The sequence below is a fragment of the Notamacropus eugenii genome, chromosome 3 (genome assembly GCF_028372415.1).
Source record: "Notamacropus eugenii isolate mMacEug1 chromosome 3, mMacEug1.pri_v2, whole genome shotgun sequence".
In the NCBI taxonomy this organism is placed as follows: domain Eukaryota; kingdom Metazoa; phylum Chordata; class Mammalia; order Diprotodontia; family Macropodidae; genus Notamacropus; species Notamacropus eugenii.
In genome coordinates this window covers 194,249,767-194,271,009 of record NC_092874.1, presented here as the reverse complement: position 1 = coordinate 194,271,009, position 21,243 = coordinate 194,249,767, and the positions used below count along the sequence as shown (strand labels likewise).

Genomic DNA, 21,243 nt, shown 5'->3' with positions numbered 1-21,243 from the left:
TTTTGCTCTTTGTGATTTAGGTCCTTTTAAAAAAATCTATAGCCCATTGGTGAGAAAAAGGTGGCTTTTAGCAGCTGGGCTTGTGTAACAGCAAGGATCCCGACATACACAGGAGGGCCTGCTCTACAGGTTCTTAGATCTGCATTTCTGAAAGGAAAGCAACTTTTGAGGGGTCCACAATCACTTTAATCAAGCACATGCACCATTGACTTAATTCAGGGGGAAAAGTTAGCATCTTGAACTTCAGAGAAAATACAGAGAAATCATAATCAACAGACAGGGCTTCCAATTGTCTGACCGTAAGCAATACATACGTAGTTACCAGAGATAAAAGCGCCAACATCTGGGTTTTCAAAGACAGGGTCTCCTTAGTGGCTGCCTAGAGTCTCATCTGGCCAAACAAACACTTCAAATGAGTAAGCCCCAAATTAAAATCTCACCTCAGAGTATTTTCAGAGTCAGAGCCAGAGGGCATCACAACCCTTGAGAACCAGTGCCTCATTAGAAATTAAGAAAAGGTGTAGGCTTCTCCTAATCAAGCTTCCCTTAATGGGTAGGCACATCAGTGGGTGGGGAAGATCTTTAACTCTCATTAGCATTACAGCTAGTCCTCAGTCCAGAAGTGGGTGGAATTCTTTGAAAGTGGGGAGAAAGAATATAAATTTTGAAGGGTGGGACTGGGGTGGAATGGTGGTCTAAATAGTGTTATATGTCACATTTTCCCTCAGGGAACACAAGGTAGCATAGTATATTGGAAACAGCATTAAGTCTGGAGTCCAGAAGTCTTGGGTTCAACTCCTGTTTCTGATATTTATAACTAGTGAGACCTTGTCTTAAAAAAAGTCTTTCTCACTTAACCTGTCTGGGCCTCAGTTTTCTCATCTGTAAAACAAGGGGATCAGACTGAATCACTTCTCTGGTATCTTCCAGCCCTTGACCTATGACCTATCATCTTGGTCATTGCACTCACACTTACTGAGTAAGAAGGCAGGGTCCTAACCTGGGAGGAGTTTGCAATTTAATGGGGGTAACAGGAAATAGATTTACAGAATATATACTTTGAGAACAGTCCCAAAGGAAGACATAAACATTAAGTGTAATGAATTTCACCTGGACAAAATGAGAGTGGAGAGAAAAATAGAATGCAGAGAATGATTAGAAGAATTTCTAATCAAAGAAGTTTTTGTGGAGCAGGTGAGTTCTGGATGGAAGGATGGAATTTTGAAGGCTGGGCAAAACATGATGGAGAACATTATTATGTCCTTTGCTTGGATAGAACCCTGGGTGGTTGGATTTGGTTGACACATGCACAAGAACCTCTGGGCTATTCTAAGTTTAAGTCTTTTTTGAATTAGAATGGCTCTGGGTCTAGGACAATCTTGAACATGGAATAACTCACAAGCAGATGAGTCTATACTTTATGGGACTTATTCTGGTCAAAGGGAACAATGTAACAGAAGGCATAAAGGTTCAAAGAGAGATTTACCTGAATAGAAAAGAAGAGGGTAAAGCTATGTAAGTAATATCCTTAGTAGCTATAAAGCCCATGTAATCACAATCATTTACTGTATAAGTGGGGTCACTGAAAGAATGTAATGTATGGACTTTTAAGCCAAAGTTAGATTTCTAGCCCTAATATAGTAGGGGGGAGGAGTCAATGAGTTTTTATAGAAAAGGTTATTGTTTTTCTGTTCTTGAAGAGGACCAAAACTTTAGGGAGGTGATGAAATGACATTCAAGTGAAATGGATTTAAGTGAGGGAGGACTGTGCAAAGTCACCAGCCTCACTTTCTCCTCCAGAGCCATTTGGGTTCAGTGGTGAGATATAGATCAGGATGACTTGAGATGGCCCCGGATGCAGTGGGAGACAACCTTTTTAAGCTAAGGTCTTTAGTGGGTCTCAGTTTGACTGAGGCAACATCCATTGAGTGAATAAGGCTTTACCTAAACAAAAAAGTCAATTTGGGAGGGGAAGACCTCAAAAAAATGAGTTTTTATGGAAAAGGAGTGATGCAGTGGAACCAATAAATGAGAAAAATATAACTCAATACCGAGTTATAGCAAATGACAGTTTGTGATAAAGGAGTTGCAACTGGGAGTTAAGAGATTACTTGGTCATAATATTTTATGTGATATGGGAGATATGGAGAAAAAGGGGTTCAGCACAGGAAGCAAGCAGCAGTAGGATTTATGAATTAATTGGACAGAGAGAGAAGGGTCAGCGATGTTTGCGAGCTTGTATAGGGGCCTAATGAAATGGACATGTCACCTGTGAGTCATTAGAGTTCTGTACTGTGTTTACCTTGAGAGCATTTCTCAATAAAAATCTTTGTATCACATGTCTCCAACAAGCCTTTCACTGGAACATCAAAATTTGGCTCATTTTGGGGATTCTCTCTCCAAGTTTTTCCTATGAACATCAGAAACTTGTTTATGACTCTCTACAAAAGGCTCTCGGCTCTCTTTTAAACAGGATAACAAAGCATCAATCAGATAGAATAATTTATTCAATAATGACACAAGATAGGCACATATGAGCCCCCTGGATAGTTGAAAAGTTATTTTATCTCCCAAGAGTATAAACATTTTCTCTTTTCCAGGATGTTAAATAACCCTTCTCTCTGGTGGGTCCATCTTCTTTTTGAATCACATGACTGGAAAAGGGATGGTTCTGAGTTACCTCTCAGTGTAGATGATTCTCTCTCTCTCTCTCTCCCTATCCCTATCCCTCTTTCTCTTCCTCCCTCCTCTCTCTTTTGATGATCTTTGCTATGTACTTTCCTCTAGAATTTACATGGATGTGCATTCCCTATAAACCAGTGTACAGCCTGAAATCTCTATGGCTGGGCTCCTATTGGCATGTCTATATTTTCTCTTGCTGAATGTACATGTTGGGGAGGGAGTAGTAAGTGTCTATGTGTTCCTTCTCTTTCAGTTTCTCCTTCTGTGTGTGTATCTCTCCTTATATATCTATATATCTTCATTCTCCATACTGTGTCTCAGGAGTATCTCTGGAGTTTGTGGTGTTCTCTCCTTCAGAAGGATCACTCCTTTCTCAAAGTCTCTCTTCAGGACTCCATTTCCTTCTGTATTTGTTTCTGCCCAGTTCCCACCTCATTTTAAAGTCCAGTCCCAAAGGCTAACTCAAGTGTGTGAACTTGGTGATGATAGAATTCAGAGTGGTAACATCTTGATTCTCACTGCTGCTGCCTGGGCAAAGGTACAATCAGTAAGGATATGGGAATCAGGGGAAATTTGCAATTGTTAGGGAAATTCACACCCTCTGTTGGGATTATGGGCAGGGAAGGGTTTATGTAGTTCTTGTGGACAGATCCAAGGACATGCAACCATGGAAGCATATCTCAATAGAGATGGGAAAGTTGAGCTGAGCCAGGACAGGGGGAAATGCTGAGCCTTGAGTTGAGTCACTGGAGTCCCACAGACAATTGGGAAAAGTCTGGGGGCAGTAAGGCTGATATAAAGGCTTTATGTATGATATTGCTGATTTAATTGCTGATTTAATATTTCGTTTTAAGGGCCAGCATGTCCCATTGGCATGGAGTATAAGGAGTGTGTGTCGCCTTGTGCCAGAACCTGTCAGAGTCTACACATCAATGAAGTATGTCAGAAGCAATGCACTGATGGCTGTAGCTGTCCTGGTAATACATTTATCACTTTATTCATTTACCAGATTTCTTGGCAGAGGTTCTGGGGTATGAGATGAAGACAACTTGTATTTGTTCTCCTGTCCCTGAAATCAGAGGCCTTTTATTTTTTATTTAAAGCCTTTGTACAGTGTGATCAGGGTAGCACTGGTACTTTCTTTTAAATTTTGCCGTTGTTGGTGTGGATGAAAGTGCTTCTGTCTAAGACAACAAAGGGGAAATGGTCCAGGGCTCCAAAGGTAACTTTGTGTAGGGAGCATGTGTTTGTGTTTTATTCTTTTGTCTTTTCTAATAGGCAGTGAAACTCGTGGCTGGCATTTGAGGAAAGACTCTTCCAAATAGTTCCGGAGCTAGTCATTTTGACTAAGCTGAAAAATAGCTTTGACCCAGATATAAGGGCAGTTGACAGCAAGAAAGCATTTTGCTAGTTTGGGGGAACAGTATCATTTTAAGTTACGGTTAGTGTGTAGTCAGTCACCTCGGTCTTAGGTCCTCTAGCTTTGTCCTTGCTACTCTGGAGTAACCTTGGACAATATTCCTTTCCTCCTTATGCTTCAGTATCATTTTTTCTCAGGGATAACTATCCTGCCTCTGTAGATTCAGATGATGATGTAACAATGAACAAGACCATGTATGCTTTGTGAACTTTTCTTATAAAGACTCTAGAAAAACATTAGATTTGGAAACTGAGAGCTGAACTCTAATTTTAAAAAAATTCTTTATTTTAGTTTTCAACATTCACTTCCATAAGTTTTTAATTTTCTCTGCCTCCCTCTCCAAGACAGCATGCAATCCAGTATAATGGGCTCTACACATCCATTCTTATTAAGCATATTTTCACACTAGTCATGCAGTATAGAAAACAAAACATACCAAAATAAAGCAAAAAAGAGAGTAAATAGTATGCTTTGATCTACATTCAGACTTCATGTTTTTTTCTCTGGATGTGGGTAGCATTTTCCATCATGAGTCTTTTGGAGTTGTTTTAGGTCCTTGTATTGCAAAGAAGAGCTAGGTCTATCAAAGTAAGTCATCATACAATGTGGCTATTACTGTGAACAATGTTCTTCTGTTTCTGCTCACTTCACTCAGCATCAGTTCATATAAGTCTTTCCAGGTTTTTCTGAAGTTCTCCTGCTCAACATTTCTTATAGCACAATAGTATTCCATTACATCCATATGCTACAACTTGTTTGGTCATTCCCCATGGCCATCCTCTTGATTTCCATGAAGTCTATTTCTTAATACTTGTGTTGCCTTGGAAAGTTGACTTGACCTACCTGGGGACTCAGTTTCTCCATCTTTGAAATGATTGGGTTGGATTAGATGATATCTAGAGTCCCTAACAGCTTTAATTTCTAAGCCTTTTGAAGATGATTACATATGGCATAATGTACATTATAATTATCTAAGTATTAAGACTTTGCTGTTTTGTCCTTGAACCAGAGGGGAAGCTACTTGACAATGGCCTTTGTGTGGAAAGTTCAGAGTGTTCCTGCATGCATTCTGGGAAACACTATCCACCTGGCTCCTCCATCTCCCAGGACTGTAACACATGGTAAGTAGATTGGAAGAGCATGAGCTATGAAGATGGTGGGCTTGTAGAGTGTGGAAGCTACATGAAGATAGGACAGGTGCTATGGCCCCTGGGAGATAAGAAAAGGGGCAGAGTAGGGGACAGGATAGGGAAGAATGAAAGTTAGTGATGGTGATGGGTTAGGAGGACTTGGTTCTAGATGGTGTAGGAATTGGGAAGGTGACAAAGGTGGAAGCAGAAGTGATCTAGTGACCAGTCTAAGGCTAGAATGGAATAAACTCATCTATTCTGGGGAATTGGGAAGGAAGCTGATATGCACATAACAAGCTTGGCTTCTCATCTCAGGCCTTTAAAAAAATAAAAACCGAAAATAAAACAAAAACTTGGTCAACTGAGGTGTGTTGGTACCTTAGCTGAACAGTTCTTTTCCTGCCCAACCTCTTGTTAGGCAAGAGGAAACAATAGAATCCAGTGGAGGAGAAAGCCCAAAGCTATCTCTAGTTAGCCACACCCTGCATAGGTCCTTTTCAATCACCATTTCACATCACCCCACCCCATGTTTTATTGAAATCTGGGGTGTTTTTACCTGACTTTCACTTCTGAAAGTCCTTAGGTGATGACCATTAGCTTCTTCTGGGCTGCCTAGCATTTGGGATGGGACATCCATCCCTCAATAGTTCTGAGTTCCTCATTTCCCTGGCTTCTCGCTCTCATCTCTTCAAGAGAGGTCTTCCCCATTACTATTTCATGTGGATCCCCGGCAAGATTTAGGGATCAGAATTCTGGAATCCTAATAATTCCAGAATCATCAGAAATCTCTAAACTTCTTCTCTTGCCAAGGGTCCTTTGGCACTTGACTATATTTCTGGGACCTTCACTCTTATGTTTTCTTTCTTGTGCTGCCCTGTAGACTCCCCTCCCTTTCATGATATAGGGCATCCCAAAAATCTTAGTGCAATTTTAAACTATAAAGCTTAAAATTGTACTAAGACTTCTTAAGCTTAATAACTTTGATTTTCTATAGCCCTATATGCTCTTTGTTCCTTTCTTTTAATGTTTCCTCTGGTGCCTGCTCCTCGATGAATCAATTTTTGTCAGTCAGTCAACAAGTATTTATGTCAAGAGGATGCTATGTGCCAGACACTGAGCTAGGTGATGGTAAAAAGACAACATGAACCCATATACATAAATACAAAATATATTCAAGGCAAATTTGGAGTGGGGTATGGAGGGTGGGGTCCTACAGCTAGGGGAATCAAGAAAGGTCTTATGTGGGAGAATTTCTAACTTTATTTCCTAGTACTTTATCATGGCAGTCTTAGTTGGCAATGAGGCATTAGCTATGAGGCTGAGTTTCACCTATGGACTTTTGTACTTAAAATATATGTGTTTCTTCTTCCCTTCCTCACAGCATTTGTCGGAACAGCCTATGGATCTGTAGTAATGAAGATTGCCCTGGTAGGTCTTATATGCCTTCAATCCAGTTTTTTCTGAATTTTTCTGAGAACAGAGTTGTCTCCTGTTATAGTAGCTAGGTGGTGCAGTACAGAGTGCTGGACCTGGAGTCAGAAAGACGCATTTATGTGAGTTCAAATCTGACCTCAGATACTTACTAACTGTGTGACCCTGGGCAAGACACTTAACCATACTTGCCTCAGTTTCCCCATCCATAATATGAGAAGGAAATGGCAAACCATTCTAGTATCTTTGGCAAGAAAATTCCAAATAGGGTCATGAAGAGTTGGACATGACTGAAAAATAGACTGAACAGCAACCTGTTATAGCTACGTTATGAGAAGATACCACCTCTTTGTACTGGTTAAGCACTGCTGTAACTTAGCTTTTAGAAGCATGCAAGGCTAAATGCATCTGGGCCAATAGCGGGTTGATATTCTAGCAGGTAGGATAGAGGTGGGAAGAGAGAAGGAAAGGAGTAATGCTGTAGTGATTAAAAGAGAAAATGCTATTGGACTCAATTTGGATTTTTGTTGTGTTCTACTGGACAAATAGACTCCTTTCAGAAAACTGTGGTACTTTAGGGATTAAAAGAGAGAGAATATAGTTGAGTTTATGTCTTAGATGTCTTTTCCAAGGCTTGCTTGCCTAGAGGAACATTTCTGAGTGGAGTTGTAGGGACTTGTAACAGTCAAGGCTGATGGAGCCAACAGGAAATGCATTTTTTAAAAGCATACAAGCTGGACTTGGAGGGATGAGGGACCTTGTGGGATCTTGTACTTTAAGTAGACAGGAGAATCCTCTAAATATCCAGGCAAAAGAACTATCCATGGCTAAAGACTTACGGAAACCACAGCACCAAGCAATCCCACTTGGAAAGTCTAACACTAGTGATGATTACACTGTGGGCAACAGGATGTAGTGGATAGAGTACTGACCTCAAAGTCACTAAGGACGGGATTTGAATCCTGCCTCTGACACATGGTGACTGTGTGATCCTGGGCAAGTCACTTAACTTTTCAGTGGTCTTATAAGTAGTTCTGTAAGACCAAATGTTGCAAAAATGATTCATAGTGGGGGTGTAAAACTAAAGAAACTCTAGTGCAAGAGCTAGGGAGAGGAAGATGGAGAATAGAGGGAGTGGGGCTATAGGGGAAGTTGGCTTGGCTTACAGGAATGTCTTCATGCAAGGGTAGGTTAATAGATCTGGTCTTGGGTAAAATTGTGCCAGGTAAGATTTGAATGTAGTCCTTGGCTCCTTTTGTACTTTCCAGCTTCCTTCATCTAAAAAAAAAAAAAAAAAGAAAGAAAAGAAAAGAAAGAAACAAACATCCTCAGGAAAAGATTTAGCAAGTGAATTCACACCAAAGTGTGAATGATTAATTTGGCTTAACATGTTACTCTCTCCAAGGGAGATTTGTATTTCAACAGGGGATACAATCATAAGCCAAAGGAATACACCTCAAACTGTAAAATTTCAAGCACCAGCTTGGAGATGAGGGAGGTTTTTTTATATGGGATGAGTTGGGGGTTTTTAGTCATGTCTGACTTTTTATGACCCTATTTAGGATTTTCTTAGGAAAGATACTTGGAGCAGTTTATCATTTCCTTTTCCAGTTCATTTTAAAGATGAGAAACTGAGGAAAACAGAATTAAGTGACTTGCCCAGGGTCACATGGTTAGTGAGTGTCTGAGGCCAGATTTGAACTCACAAATCTGACTCCAGGCTGGGCACTATCCACTGCCCTGCTAGCTGCTCTGGGGGCTTTCTAGTGTCCTTGAATTAACTTCATCGCCTTTGATATAGGCAGTTCTAAGAGAAATTCATGTACCCAGATATAGCTGAATTGGTAATAGCGATATCAGTGTACATTTATATTGTGCTTTCAGGTTTATAAATATTTTCTCTGCAATAGTTCAGTAAGGTAAGCAGTGCCAACACCACCCCAATTTTACAGATAAGGAAACTATCTCAGAGAAGTAAATTGATGTACTCTAGGTCACATCAATTTTTAAGATTTTTATTTTATGTTTTAAAGTGCTAGAATTAGAAAAAGAGTTTGAAGTCATGGTAGCAAGGAAAAGAAGAGAATGTGATAGGGACAGTGAAATCTGGTGGGAGAAGCCCAGAAGAGAACAACAGCATTTGGACTCAGCCAGAGCTCTGTAAAGTCCATGAAGGGAATTCTGGGTACTTGTCTCAAAGGTCTCATACTTTCCTAGTACAGAGATGAGCTCTCTAGGCGAAGTTGTTATTCCTTTTTTTTTTCCAGAGCAATTTCCAATGTGTTCTAACATCTCCCTTTAATTACGTGATTCAAGTTCTGTCTGATCCTAGCGGCATTTCCAGCAATTGAATAGCCAAATTCCTCTTTTAGAATTGTAGAACTTAGAATAAAAAGAAACTGAAAGATTCATAGGATAATAGCAGTGTAAATTTTGAACTAGAAATGAGTACACTGAGGCACAGAGAACTGTCACATTTATCAAGGACCTTCTAGATACCAGGCACTGTCATGACATGACAAGGTACCACTGCCAAGTTAGTGGTCATGTCAGAACTTAGATCCACGTATCCCAGCTCTCAGTTCCTCCAACTGATTATATTGCCTCTTAGCTGAGGGAAATGAACAATTTCTCTGAACTCCAGAACAAAGTCTGTTCCTTAAGGACTTCTCCAAAAAGCCAATGGCTTAAGTTCTACTGTATTTATAGCTTTATAGTTTCTGACTTATCACCTGACTTCATATGCGGTTCATCTTTGTGGCTGTTCAGTTGTGTATGACTCTTCATGATCTCATTGGGGGTTTTCTTGGCAAAGATACTGGAGTGGTTCTTCCATTTCCTTCTCCAGCTCATTTTACAGATGAGAAAATTGAGGAAAAGAGAGTGAAGTGACTTGCCCAGGGTCATACAGCTAGTAAGTATCTGAGGTCGGATTTGAACTCAGGTCTTCCTGACTCTAGGACCAGTGCTCTAACCACTACACCACTTAGCTGTCCCCAATTTATCTTAGTCTTTTCTGATTCTTTAAATTTAATGGTCAACCTCCTTTAAGCCTAAGGCATTATTATTTTTTTAAAAATAGATGTTCCTTCTAATAAAAACATCTATACATCTGGGCTTGATGACAACTATGGACATTTACATGTATTCATATACTCCTGGAATCTAAATGTCATCAGCACAGTTCTTAAAGAAATGAGGCACTTTAGAGGCCTCCCATTCATTATCTTTGTGTTTGTTTCACAAAAATGTTTGTCATAGGGAAGTAACGAAATTTGTGAGAGCAGACACTGATATTTTCTTAATTGGTTTATATGGGAAACAATAGAATTAGGTGGTTTGGACAAAAACTGAAGCTGCAAAAACAAGTGAGCTCTACACTGGAAATTTAGGAACAAAAACCAGGGACCTTAAATATGTATGCTCAGAATAAAAACCTCACTTTTCTATGATGCTACACAGCTTGCAAATATTTTCCTCTTAATCATGCAATTTAGTCATGTAATTTAATCAGTCAATCAGGCAACTGGCTTTTATTAAGGACCTCCTATGTTCCAGGCAAAGAAAGGCAACAGAATGCCCCTGCTCTCAAGCAGTCCACAGTCTAATGGAGGTAGACAACTTGCAAGAGTTATAAACAAACAAGGATAAATTGGGGTAATCTCAGAGAGATTTTAAATTTAAATCTTAAATGTAAATTTAGAGAGGACTAGGAAAGACCTGATATTATTGGAAGAATGGATAGAGCACCGGGCCTGGAGTCAGAGAGAAGTAAGTTCAAATCCATCCATAGACCTTATTAACTCTGTGACCCTGGGAAAGTCACTTAGTCTCTGTTTGCCTCAGTTTCCTCATCTGTAAAATAAGCTGGAGAAGGAAATGGCTCCAGTATTTTTGCCAAGAAAAACTCAAATGGGGTCATGAAGAATGAGACACATCTGAAAACGACTGAACAATAACCACAAAAATTTAGAGATAATAGCACGTATCTCTCAGGGTTCTTGTTAGGGTCAAATGAGATAATTGTAAGGTGCTTAGTACAGTGCCTTGAACATAGCAAGTACTATATAAATGTAAGCTATACTACTACTGCTACTACCACCACTACTATCACTACTACCACTACTACCACCACTACCACTACTACCACTGCCACTACTACCACTACCACCACTACCACCACTACCACTACTACTACTACCACCACTACCACCACTACCACTACTACTACTACCACCACTACTACTACCACCACTACTACTACCACTACTGCTACTACCACCACTACCACCACTACCACTACTACTACTACCACCACTACTACTACCACCACTACTACTACCACTACTGCTACTACCACCACTACCACCACTACCACCACTACCACTACCACTACTACTACTACCACCACTACTACTACTACTACCACTACCACTACTACTACTACCACTACAAATTTCATGTATGAGAAAGACCCACAGAGGATAAGTGATTTGTCAGTGGCCGCACAGTTGGTAAAAGATAGCTGGAATTTGAACTCAGAGAGCTCATGCTAACATACCATCGTGGGCTAATAAAGAGAATCTCGGACTTAGAGTGCAGAGGAGGGTCTTTACATCCTGATTATACTGGGTGCTAGTTCCACGAATTTAATTAACTTCACCTCTTGGTTTTATCATCTGTAAAATAGGGTAAAAATACCAATGCTACCTTCCTCAAAAGATGGTTCTGAAAACACTTCATAAACCTTAGGATACTACAGAAATGAGAGGCTCTCTCCCAACACCTAAGGACCTTCTTTTCCCCTCCTAGTACATTTTTATTCACCAGATCTTGGTGTGCCCAGGATTACTAGGGGACGATTCTCTTTGACCCTTCCCTTCAATCCCTGAGGTTCCTTGGCTTCCTTGGGCTGCCTCTGTACCTGCCTGTTTGGAAGAAGGATGGGTGTTAGCCTGGCAGAATCTCTGCCATTACAATAACTGATCCTGGTCTATAGTGAAACCAAGGGCAGCAGTCAGTGACAGATTGAGACATAACATCTCATTTACCAGGGGTTCTTTGCTTTCCTGTAGTTCCAGCTTCTTCCATGGATTGTTTGAATGAGATAAGCTAAGCACAATATTTAGATTTCTGCTTCTTCTGAGCTCTAGGATTCCTAAATTGTGAGTGTCTGAAAAGGAAACTGACTCAGGGCATCAGATAGCATCTCTTGGTCCATTTTACTTTCAGAGATTTCTAAGTCTTCTAATGACCTCTCTTTTCCTGGGCAATATTAAGGGGAAAGAGGACTAATTTCTTCTTGAGATAAGAACTGTATCCAGAAGAAGGAGAGGGAGTGGGGAGGAACTCCCACCCATTTCATTGCAAAGGGGCTAAGGTATTTGACAGGAATCGTTTGTTTGTATGTCTAGGGTTTTACTGGTTTCCTAAAGCATTTCATCTCCTGAAAGCTTTTCTAGTCATATCACCAGATTCAACACTTCCAGCATTCTTTTAGGCCAGTCTGAGACTTTCTTACCTCCTCCTATTCCTTCATCCTGTTTTTGTGTACTCCCTCATTTCCAGAGTCCATGGTGATAATGACCTTCCACCCTTCCCTCTCCCTCCTTTTCTTCCATTCTCTCTTCTCATAGACCCTGTAGCATGTATCTTACTGGCTCAACCCTTATCAGGGCTTATGGGGCTGCTGCTCACAGGAGAAACTTGAGTGTCCTTCCCTTTCCCTCCTTTCTAAAAAGACTAGACAGAATCTTGGAAATATAGGCAACCGCTTCTTTTCTTTAGCTATCTAAGAGGCAGTTCTTCTAGTTTCTAGACATGTAAAAGAGTTGCTCATTTCCTAAGGTCTCCTGGGCCATCTGCTTTTAACTTTTATACCTGATAAATACCTTGACTGTCTTTGGGTATGGGAGGATTCCAACCAGGGAAACTAACAGGCCTGTGGAGCCCCAAAGAGAAAAGCTCCAGTCTAGATTCATCAAAGAGAGTCCAGTTTTAAACAGAAGGGTCGATGGAATCTCCCTTGTTGCCCTTGGTGACTCCCTGGCTGTCTGACAGAGCCTATTGTTAGCCCCTGGACAAAAGCCAGGATGTTTCTGAACTATCTCTTAAAGGGACCCCAGGCCTTCAACCCAAGCCTGCTGTTTGCAATTCCTAAATCTCAGTGCTTAAGGCGTCTCTTTTTTGGGAATGGTATAGTGCCTACACGTATGTGTGTGCATCTATATTTTAGTCATAGCACCACACGCACATATGTTGAATATAGACTAATATATATCTTATTAGCTTTAGAGAAGAGGGGATTAGCACACAGGTTTAATTTTTCTTTAAAGTGATCAACTACAGAGACAAAGATAAGGACGGGCAGAAGAAACACTACAAAGGGAAATTGGGAAGAATTCCAGGCTACTCTTTCAGCCTCAATGCATTCATTGTGGGCAGTTGCCTCAGACACTACAGCAGGAGGTGCCCTGAGCAAAGGGGAGGGATAGGGAGCATTGGAGATGTTGGCAGAGACTCCAATCTGGACAAATGACCCCTAGAATATAGAATGTCTGGCAGGCAGCAAACTAATCCCAGGGAGCCAGAGGGTTAGGGGCAAAAAGTATAAGGTAACAGAGTAGGCCTGAGGAAGTATTTTGGGGTAAGGAAAGGGTTTAGTTTTTAACCCACAGACAGTGTCAGCCCGGGCTGGGGATTTAAGCTGCTGATGTCAGTACTTCCCAGGCACCAGTGATGAGATCATGGCCAGATGGTGTTTCTAGCTCTTCATTGGTCCAGGATGCAGTCATGGGGCTGGAACTGTAGGAAGTCATCTGGGGCATACGAACAGGATGGGGTGTTGAGAGGGATTATGAGGTTGCTCTGAGAATCATCCCATAGGGAAGTTTGTGACAGTGTAGGGTACTGAACTCTTCTTTGGCGTTTCAAGCACTGCTATGGATGATTGGTGATGTACTTCGAGATACTTGCCTTTCTTCCTTATTCAAACATTATGGTATAGGTTCAGTTGAGTCCTCCAAACCTAGCTCAGAAATCACAACCCAAGGAAATTCAGGACATTTAAAAATAACACTTTACGAATGTAGCACCTGGACCCCCTAGAAAGCTACCTGATGTTTGAAGCATTCTATGGGTCAGCATCCAACCCAAACAATAGCTCACAAGCCCTCACTAATGTGTTTATTTTTATCAGTCAAATAGAGGGCATGTTAGCTCAAAGTTATGGGCATTTATGAAATAGTATAACAAATAAAGTGACAAAGAAAAGTCCCCCTATGCATGCATCAGGTGCGTGTTCTCCCAGATGACCATCCCACCAGGGGAGTAGGGCATATACATATAGAAAATGCATGGTTAGGGAAAACAAGGCTCCCACAAAGGTAGCATGTGTAGCCAGGGAACATTCCTGGAGGATGTGTGGAGTGCACAAATATAGAGATCAGTGTGTCCAGTATATATTCATAGTTGGGATAACTCATATAGTATCATGGATCTTTAGGATCTTAAGTCTAGATCTAGGAGAGACTCCAGCGACTACCCAGTCACACCCAGAACATACCTGCTGAGGATGTCACTGTGTTTCTATCTACTACGTTTTTTCTGGGTATCATTTTCTCTGAGACTCTCTCTGATAACACACTTCTCTGCCACTTTTTGCTGTCATCTACCGGCATATAACAACTAATAAAGGGCAGCTAGGTTGCACAGAGGATAGAGTGTCTGACCTAGAGTCAGAAAGACTCATCTTCCTGAATTCAAATCTAGCCTCAGACACTTACTAGTTGTGTGACCCTGGACTAGTCACTTCACCCTGCTTGCCTTAGTTTCCTCATCTGTAACATGAGCTGGAGAAGGAAATGGCAAACCACTCTAATATCTTTGCCAAGAAAACCCCCAATGGAGTCATGAAGAGTTTGACACAGCTGAGAAATGACTCAGTCAGGACAACAACAAAATCTGTTTCTAGCAGGGAATGATCCAGACAGATGATCTTAGAGCTGTGAGCCACCACACCCAGCCAGGCCACCAGCTAAAGCCCACAGAATGCCCCAGGCAGAAATTTTATGTCTTCTATTGAGCAACTTACTCCTCAAGATGCTTGGCCATAGACAACTATCTGAATTGGGAGTAGAAAATGTCTTTTTCCTCTTATTAAATTCCTAATGTCCCTGAAATCCAGATTACATCTTCAAATCCAGAGACAATGGTAATGTTAATTTGGTTATAATTCTCAGAGCAAGAGGTAGAAAATGGGAGTGAGGGGAAGAGGAGGGCAGTAGGGTAAAAGATGGTGAGGGTGAAGGTGAGGATGCAGGGCTCCATGATGTTCAGGTGAGTGGTTTGGTCCCTCCTGGGCATGGATTCCTCTAGAGGTATAGTTGGGAGGGTGGAGCATTCACAGCAGCAGGACAGAAAATGGCTGGGGTGAAGTCAGGATGCATGGCCTCTGGCAGTTCCAAGATCAAGATTTATCCATCTTTTTATTTACATCCTGGCTTCTTTCTTATGGCAGTTATGACAATCAATCTTGTATTGCACTTATTTTGTGTATGATAATCAGCTCATCAACTGGCTTCTCTGGAGTCAGATGTTTTGCTCTTAACTCGTTTTAGTCAGGTCTGCCAGTTGGTTACTCCATGGCTGACTTCAAATCCTGCTGTGATATTTGGCTATGTGATCTTGGGCAATCATTGAACTTCCTTGGGCCTCAGTTTCCTTATCTGTAAAATAAAGGGGTTGGAACATATGGGCTCTGAGGTTCTTGCCTCTGATCCTTATGATCATCTCTTTTACCAGATTGTAAGGTCTTTAAGGCAATACCTTTATTTCATTCACCTTAGTACTTAGTCCTGCTGATGGTAGCATTCTGTAAAGGTTTAATGAGTGAATACAAGAAGATTCTACCTCAGTTTCTTTGAAGTTCTTGAGGATGATTTCTCAGGCTGCATAGGAAAGGAATATGTTTGGGAGTGTATCTGATTTGCTCATAACATTGTCTTGTACTTTTTCTACATTTTTACATGGTCACCAAAATTCTTCATCTCTTCCTCTTCCTCTTTGTGTTCCTCCAGGGGAGTGTCTGGTAACAGGTCAATCCCATTTCAAGAGCTTTGACAACAAGTACTTTACCTTCAGTGGAATCTGCCAGTATTTATTGGCTCGGGACTGTGAGGATCACACCTTCTCCATCATCATAGAAACTGTCCAGGTGAGCTGCTGTTTGGGGCCAGATGAATGGAGGGGGAGAAGGCAGCTCCTAGCGAAACTCCATCCAAGGAGATGGGAGCCCAGAGGGACTTTTCTGTATATGAGAGAAACACATCTCTTTCCCATGTATTTTATATTCATTAGACAAATAGTGTCTAAAACAAGGGAAGTTATTGTTCTCATTGTACTAGAGTAAGACTATGGTCAGCCTGATTCCATCTGGGTTAATATGTTTAGTTTTAAAGGTCACATTTTAGGAAAGACAAGGACAAATAGTAATGAGTCCAAAGGATGGTGAAGAGACACAAAACCATGCCTTAAGGTGATTGGTGGAAGGAACTAGAGATGATTAGCCTATAAAAGAGAAGACTTAATTGTGAATATGATAACTGTCTTCAAGAATTTGAAAGGTTTTCCCTGGAAAGACTTATACAAACTGATGATGAGTGAAGGGAGCAGAACCAGGAGAACACTGTACACAGTAACAGCCACAGTATACAATGACTGACTTTGATAGACTTAGCTCTTCTCTGCAATGAAAGGATCTAAAACAGTTTCAGAAGAATCATGATGGAAAATGCCATCGACATCCAGAGAAAGAACTATGGAGTCAGAATGCAGATCAAAGCATACTATCTGCTCTCCTTTTTTGTTTTGTTTTTTCTTTCTCATAGTTCTTCCCGTTCAGCCTAATTCTTCTATACAACATGACTAATATGAAAATATATTTAATAATATTGTATATGTAGAGCCTACATTGGATTACTTGCCATTTTGGGGAGGGGTGAGGGGAGGAAGGTGAATGGAAGTGAATGTGGAAAACTAAAAATAAATACATTTATTTAAAAAAAAGAACTTGAAGAGTTTTCATGTAGAAGAAGAATTACTTTGGCCCAAAGGGAAAATACTAGGACCAGTGTATGGAAATAACAGGGATGTAGATTTTGGTTTGATTTAAAGAAGAACCTCTAGCAATCAGAAGTGTTTGCAGGTGGAATGGGCTGCTTTAGGAATTCATTCTCTCAATCATGAATCGTGATTTTCAGAGAAGTTCCGATTTAGAAGTCATCAGATCTAGCCCCTGCCTCAGGTAGAGGTTAGGCTAGGTGATCTCCAAAGTCTGTTGGAGGTCTGAGATTCCATGATAACATCGAGCCTCTTGTTTCCCCTGAAATCCATCCCTGTTATCTTTACTGGAAAGGACTTGAAGAAGTTACCTAGTTTGTCTGGCCTCTAAGAAGGATAATCAATTAGGTCACAGTCAGAGGCTCTAAATGGTTATAGACTAGCTTCTTCTCCATAGCAAACCAAGACTAAAATTATGAGAGTTTAATCACATTTATAAAAAACCCTAGCAATGGTGGAATTGGACCCAAAAAATGGTGGCAGGGGAACGGGAGAGGCATTGAGTGATAAGTAGGGCAAGGTTCTCTAGGGAATTGAGAAATTTCCGTTCTGAGTGGGAACAGTTTTAAGGATAATGGGATGGGGCTGGTATTTTAATATATTTGCATAAATTAATGTTTATATAATGTAATATATAGCTTTGTCATGCTTCTGTCTCTATAAACATATACACACATGTATATATGTATGTTTGGCTGCATATATGTTTACATACAACATATATGTATGTTTGTATATTAAAACCTTGTCATGCTTGTATCTCTCCCTCTCTCCAGTGTGCTAATGACCCAGATGCTGTTTGTACCCGCTCCGTCACCCTCCGACTCCTTCATCCACACAACAGCATTGTGAAGTTAAAGCATGGGGGTATGGTCTCACTGAATGGACAGGACATTCAGATGCCTCTAATGCAAGGTAAACATCCCTTGTATCTCAAGGGTGGGCTTGGTTCTTTCCTCTCTTTTCCCATACTCCTACCTCGTCTCTCTCACATTTGAGATTTTGTTTCTTCAAAGCTGCACAAACTCTTCCCAAACCAACTCCATTTTCATGGATTCTCTACCCATTCTAGCAAAGCCCTTGCATTTAATGTTAACATATGTATGGTGAAGGGAGGGAACTACGTATTTATTAAGTGCCTGCAAATCGTATCATCATTTCTCTGATGTCATGATCTTCTTTGAAAATAAAGGATGATCACAGACAGACAGACAGACTGTATGACAGATAATGTGCTAAGCATGTTTTACAAATATCATCTCATTTGATCCTCTCAATGTCCCTGAGAAGTAGGTGCTAGTATTATGTGCCTTTTGCAATTGAGGAAACTGAGGTAGAGATTAAGTGACTTATCTAAGATACTACTATTTGTAAGTATTTGAGGCTAGATTTGAACTCAGGTCTTCCTTACTTCAGATCTAGCACTCCAATCACTTTCCCCTTAGATGCCTAGGAAGAAAGAAGACTAGCTTTTCATAGACCTGGTTCTAGTCTTCATTTTGTCCTTTACTAGTCATGTGACCTTAGGCAAATCTCATAGCCAGTTTATCATCTGTAAAATGGGGCATGGAATCCAATGGAATAAAACCTACTGAGTTGCTGTCTCATGTGGTTGTTTTGAAACTCACATGAAAGAACTTTTAAAATTGTAAATTGCTATACATATAAGGTAGAAACTTAAATATATATACATATATATAACATAATACACATACATACATATACATACACACATGTATACACATACATATATGTATATATACATACACACAGTTAGTGTCAGTGTGATGTACTAGATAGAGAGCTGACCTTGAAGATAGTAAGACCTGAGTCCAATTGGGGAATGACTGAACAAGCTGTGGTATATGAATGTAATGGAATACTATTGTACTATAAGAAATGATGAACAGGAGGACTTCAGAAAAACCTGCAAAGACTTACATGAACTGATGCTGAGTGCTATGAGCAGAACCAGGAGAGCATTATATACAGTAACAGCTACAGTCTCTGTGAGGACTGTTTCTGATGGACTAAGCCCTTCACAGCAATGCAAGGACCTAAAACATTCCCAAAGGACTCTTGAGGCAAAATGTCATCCACATCCAGAGAAAGAACTATGGAATCGGAATGCAGAATGAAGTAGACTGTTTTCTCTTGTGCTGTTTTGGTTTGATTTGGTGTTTCTCATGGTTTCTCCCATTCGTTTATTTTTTTCTCATGGTTTCTCCCAATTCTTCTGGGTAACATGACTAATGTAAAAATGTGTTTAATAAGAATGTGTGTATAGAACCCATATATGATTGCACGCTGTCTCAGAGAGGGAAGGAAGAGGGAAGGGGAGAAAATTTAAGACTTATGGAAATGATTGTTGAAAACTGAAAACAAATAAATTAATTAAATTAAAAAAAAAATAAGACCTGAATCCAAGTAGGACACTTACTGGCTTTATGACCCAGGGCAAATCACTTGACCTTTCAGGGCCCCAGAAAACACTGTAAAAATACTATAAACTGAAAACAAAAATTGATGCAGAACCTGCCCTATTAGAGTAAGTTTCTTTACTTGGGTATTCCCTTTAACCAGTGAAATCACAGGTCTAGTTTTTATTTCCAATTACAAATAAAAGGACAATTCCATTGCAAAGCCCTCTCCCTTCTCTCTTAATACACAGTGGCCTCTGTCACCCTCTGGTGGCAGTAGACAGTTCAAGATGTGGGAATGCAGACATCTCCCTCCTCCTTGTGTTTCCCCCAGACTGGTTTTGGCTTCTTTCCTAGGATGCTGGACCTTCCCTATATCCCAATGCATTTTTCATTGTTAGAGTCATTTGCATTTTCTCTCTACTCTCTTTTGCACTTTCTTGTCTACATTCTGGTACCTTCTCTGTTTTAGGTGACCTCAGGATCCAGCAGACCGTGATGGCCTCAGTGCTCCTTACCTATGGGGAGGACCTGCAGATAGACTGGGATGGGAGTGGAAAGCTGCTAGTGAAGGCAAGTCCCCTTTGAGAGCCTCCCCCTTCATCTTCCACAGCCTGGGGCCCTCACAAAAGTCCCCTTATGCTTGAAGCAAGAATGACTTTGTGTGATGGGGAAAGAATCTCAGTTTCTACACTCAGCCTCTATACACGCAGAGTCAAGAACAGGATTCTCTTGTTCCCTGTAATCTGGCTATTGGTTTCTGGCTGATGCCAATTATTAGGATTCTTTAGTTTTAGGGATTCAGAGGATCCCAAGGGAATAAATCCCAAGGATAGAATGACCTTTATTCCAGGGTCAGTTAGGTGGCACAGTAGCTGGAGTTCTGGGAGTCAGGAAGACTCATCTTCCTGAGTTCAAATCTGGCCTCAAACACTTCCTAGTTGTGTAACTCTGGGATAGTCACTTAACCCTGTTTGCCTCAATCTCCCCATCTCTAAAATGAGCTGGAGAAGGAAATGGCAAACCACTTCAGTATCTTTGCCAAAAAAACCCTCCATAATAGAGTCATGAAGAGTCAGAGATGACTGAAGTGATTCAACAACAATAAAAATGTTCTATTATAGTCATATATCACAATTTGTTTTACCATTCCCTAACCTATGGGTATCAATTTGTTTTCAGTTCTTTACTAACGCAAAAAGTGCTCTTATGAATGTTTTGGTGAATATGGGACCTTTCTCTTTTCTCCTTGACATCCTTGAGATATAGACTTAATAGTGGAATTTTGGGGTCAAATAATGTGGATGTTTTAGCCCCCTTCTTAGCACAATTCTTATCTTTCCTGAATGGTTGGACAATGCCATAGCTTCACCAACAGTGTATTAATGTGTCTGCCTCTCCAAAACCTCTCTACCACTTACTATCTTCCTTCATCTTTGTCAACTGGTTGAACATGATGTGACACCTCAGAGCTATTTTTGATTTGCATTTCTCTTATTATTAGGGATTTGAAGCAGTCTTTCATATGGTTGCTAATAGTTTGAGATTTTTCAAGAATTGTTTGTTCATACCCCTTGGCTACTTAGTCCTTGAGCAATTGCTCTTGATCTTATATGCTTATATATCAGAGATATTTGATGTGAAGATTTTTCCCTCAACAATTTCCTTTTTTGTCCTGGTTACACTGAATTTTAAAAATTTATTATTATTATTTAACATAGATGCCATTCAATTTCATGTGATCAAAATTATCTTTTATGATCATCCCTATGCCTAAGAGATCTGGCTAAGAATATTTCCCCTAGCTATAATTGTCAAAGTTATCTGATCTATTATTTCTCCCAAGTTTTAAAATACATAGTGAACAGGCAATGAGACTCAGAGACTTTGAATGACTTTCCCAGAATCAAATAGTGTTAGTGACAGAATTTGAACCCAGGAGTCTTTAGGACTCTCTCCATTATACCACTATTCAGTTCTGAAGAGTTTGCTTTCTTTTCAACACCTAAGTGGGACCTTTCCACTAAAAAAAGGCAAATTC

General features: G+C 40.4%; 1 protein-coding gene across 1 annotated transcript in view; it reads left to right on the top strand.

Annotated features, from left to right (window-relative positions):
* VWF (von Willebrand factor) overlaps positions 1–21,243 on the top strand; it is a 213,489-nt gene that overhangs the window by 60,271 nt on the left and 131,975 nt on the right. Inside the window, exons 8-13 of the mRNA XM_072653709.1 lie at positions 3,537–3,659; positions 5,112–5,223; positions 6,614–6,660; positions 15,741–15,877; positions 17,559–17,697; positions 19,675–19,775. Coding sequence (XP_072509810.1) covers positions 3,537–3,659; positions 5,112–5,223; positions 6,614–6,660; positions 15,741–15,877; positions 17,559–17,697; positions 19,675–19,775 — 659 coding nt within the window. The remainder of the gene's footprint in view (positions 1–3,536; positions 3,660–5,111; positions 5,224–6,613; positions 6,661–15,740; positions 15,878–17,558; positions 17,698–19,674; positions 19,776–21,243) is intronic.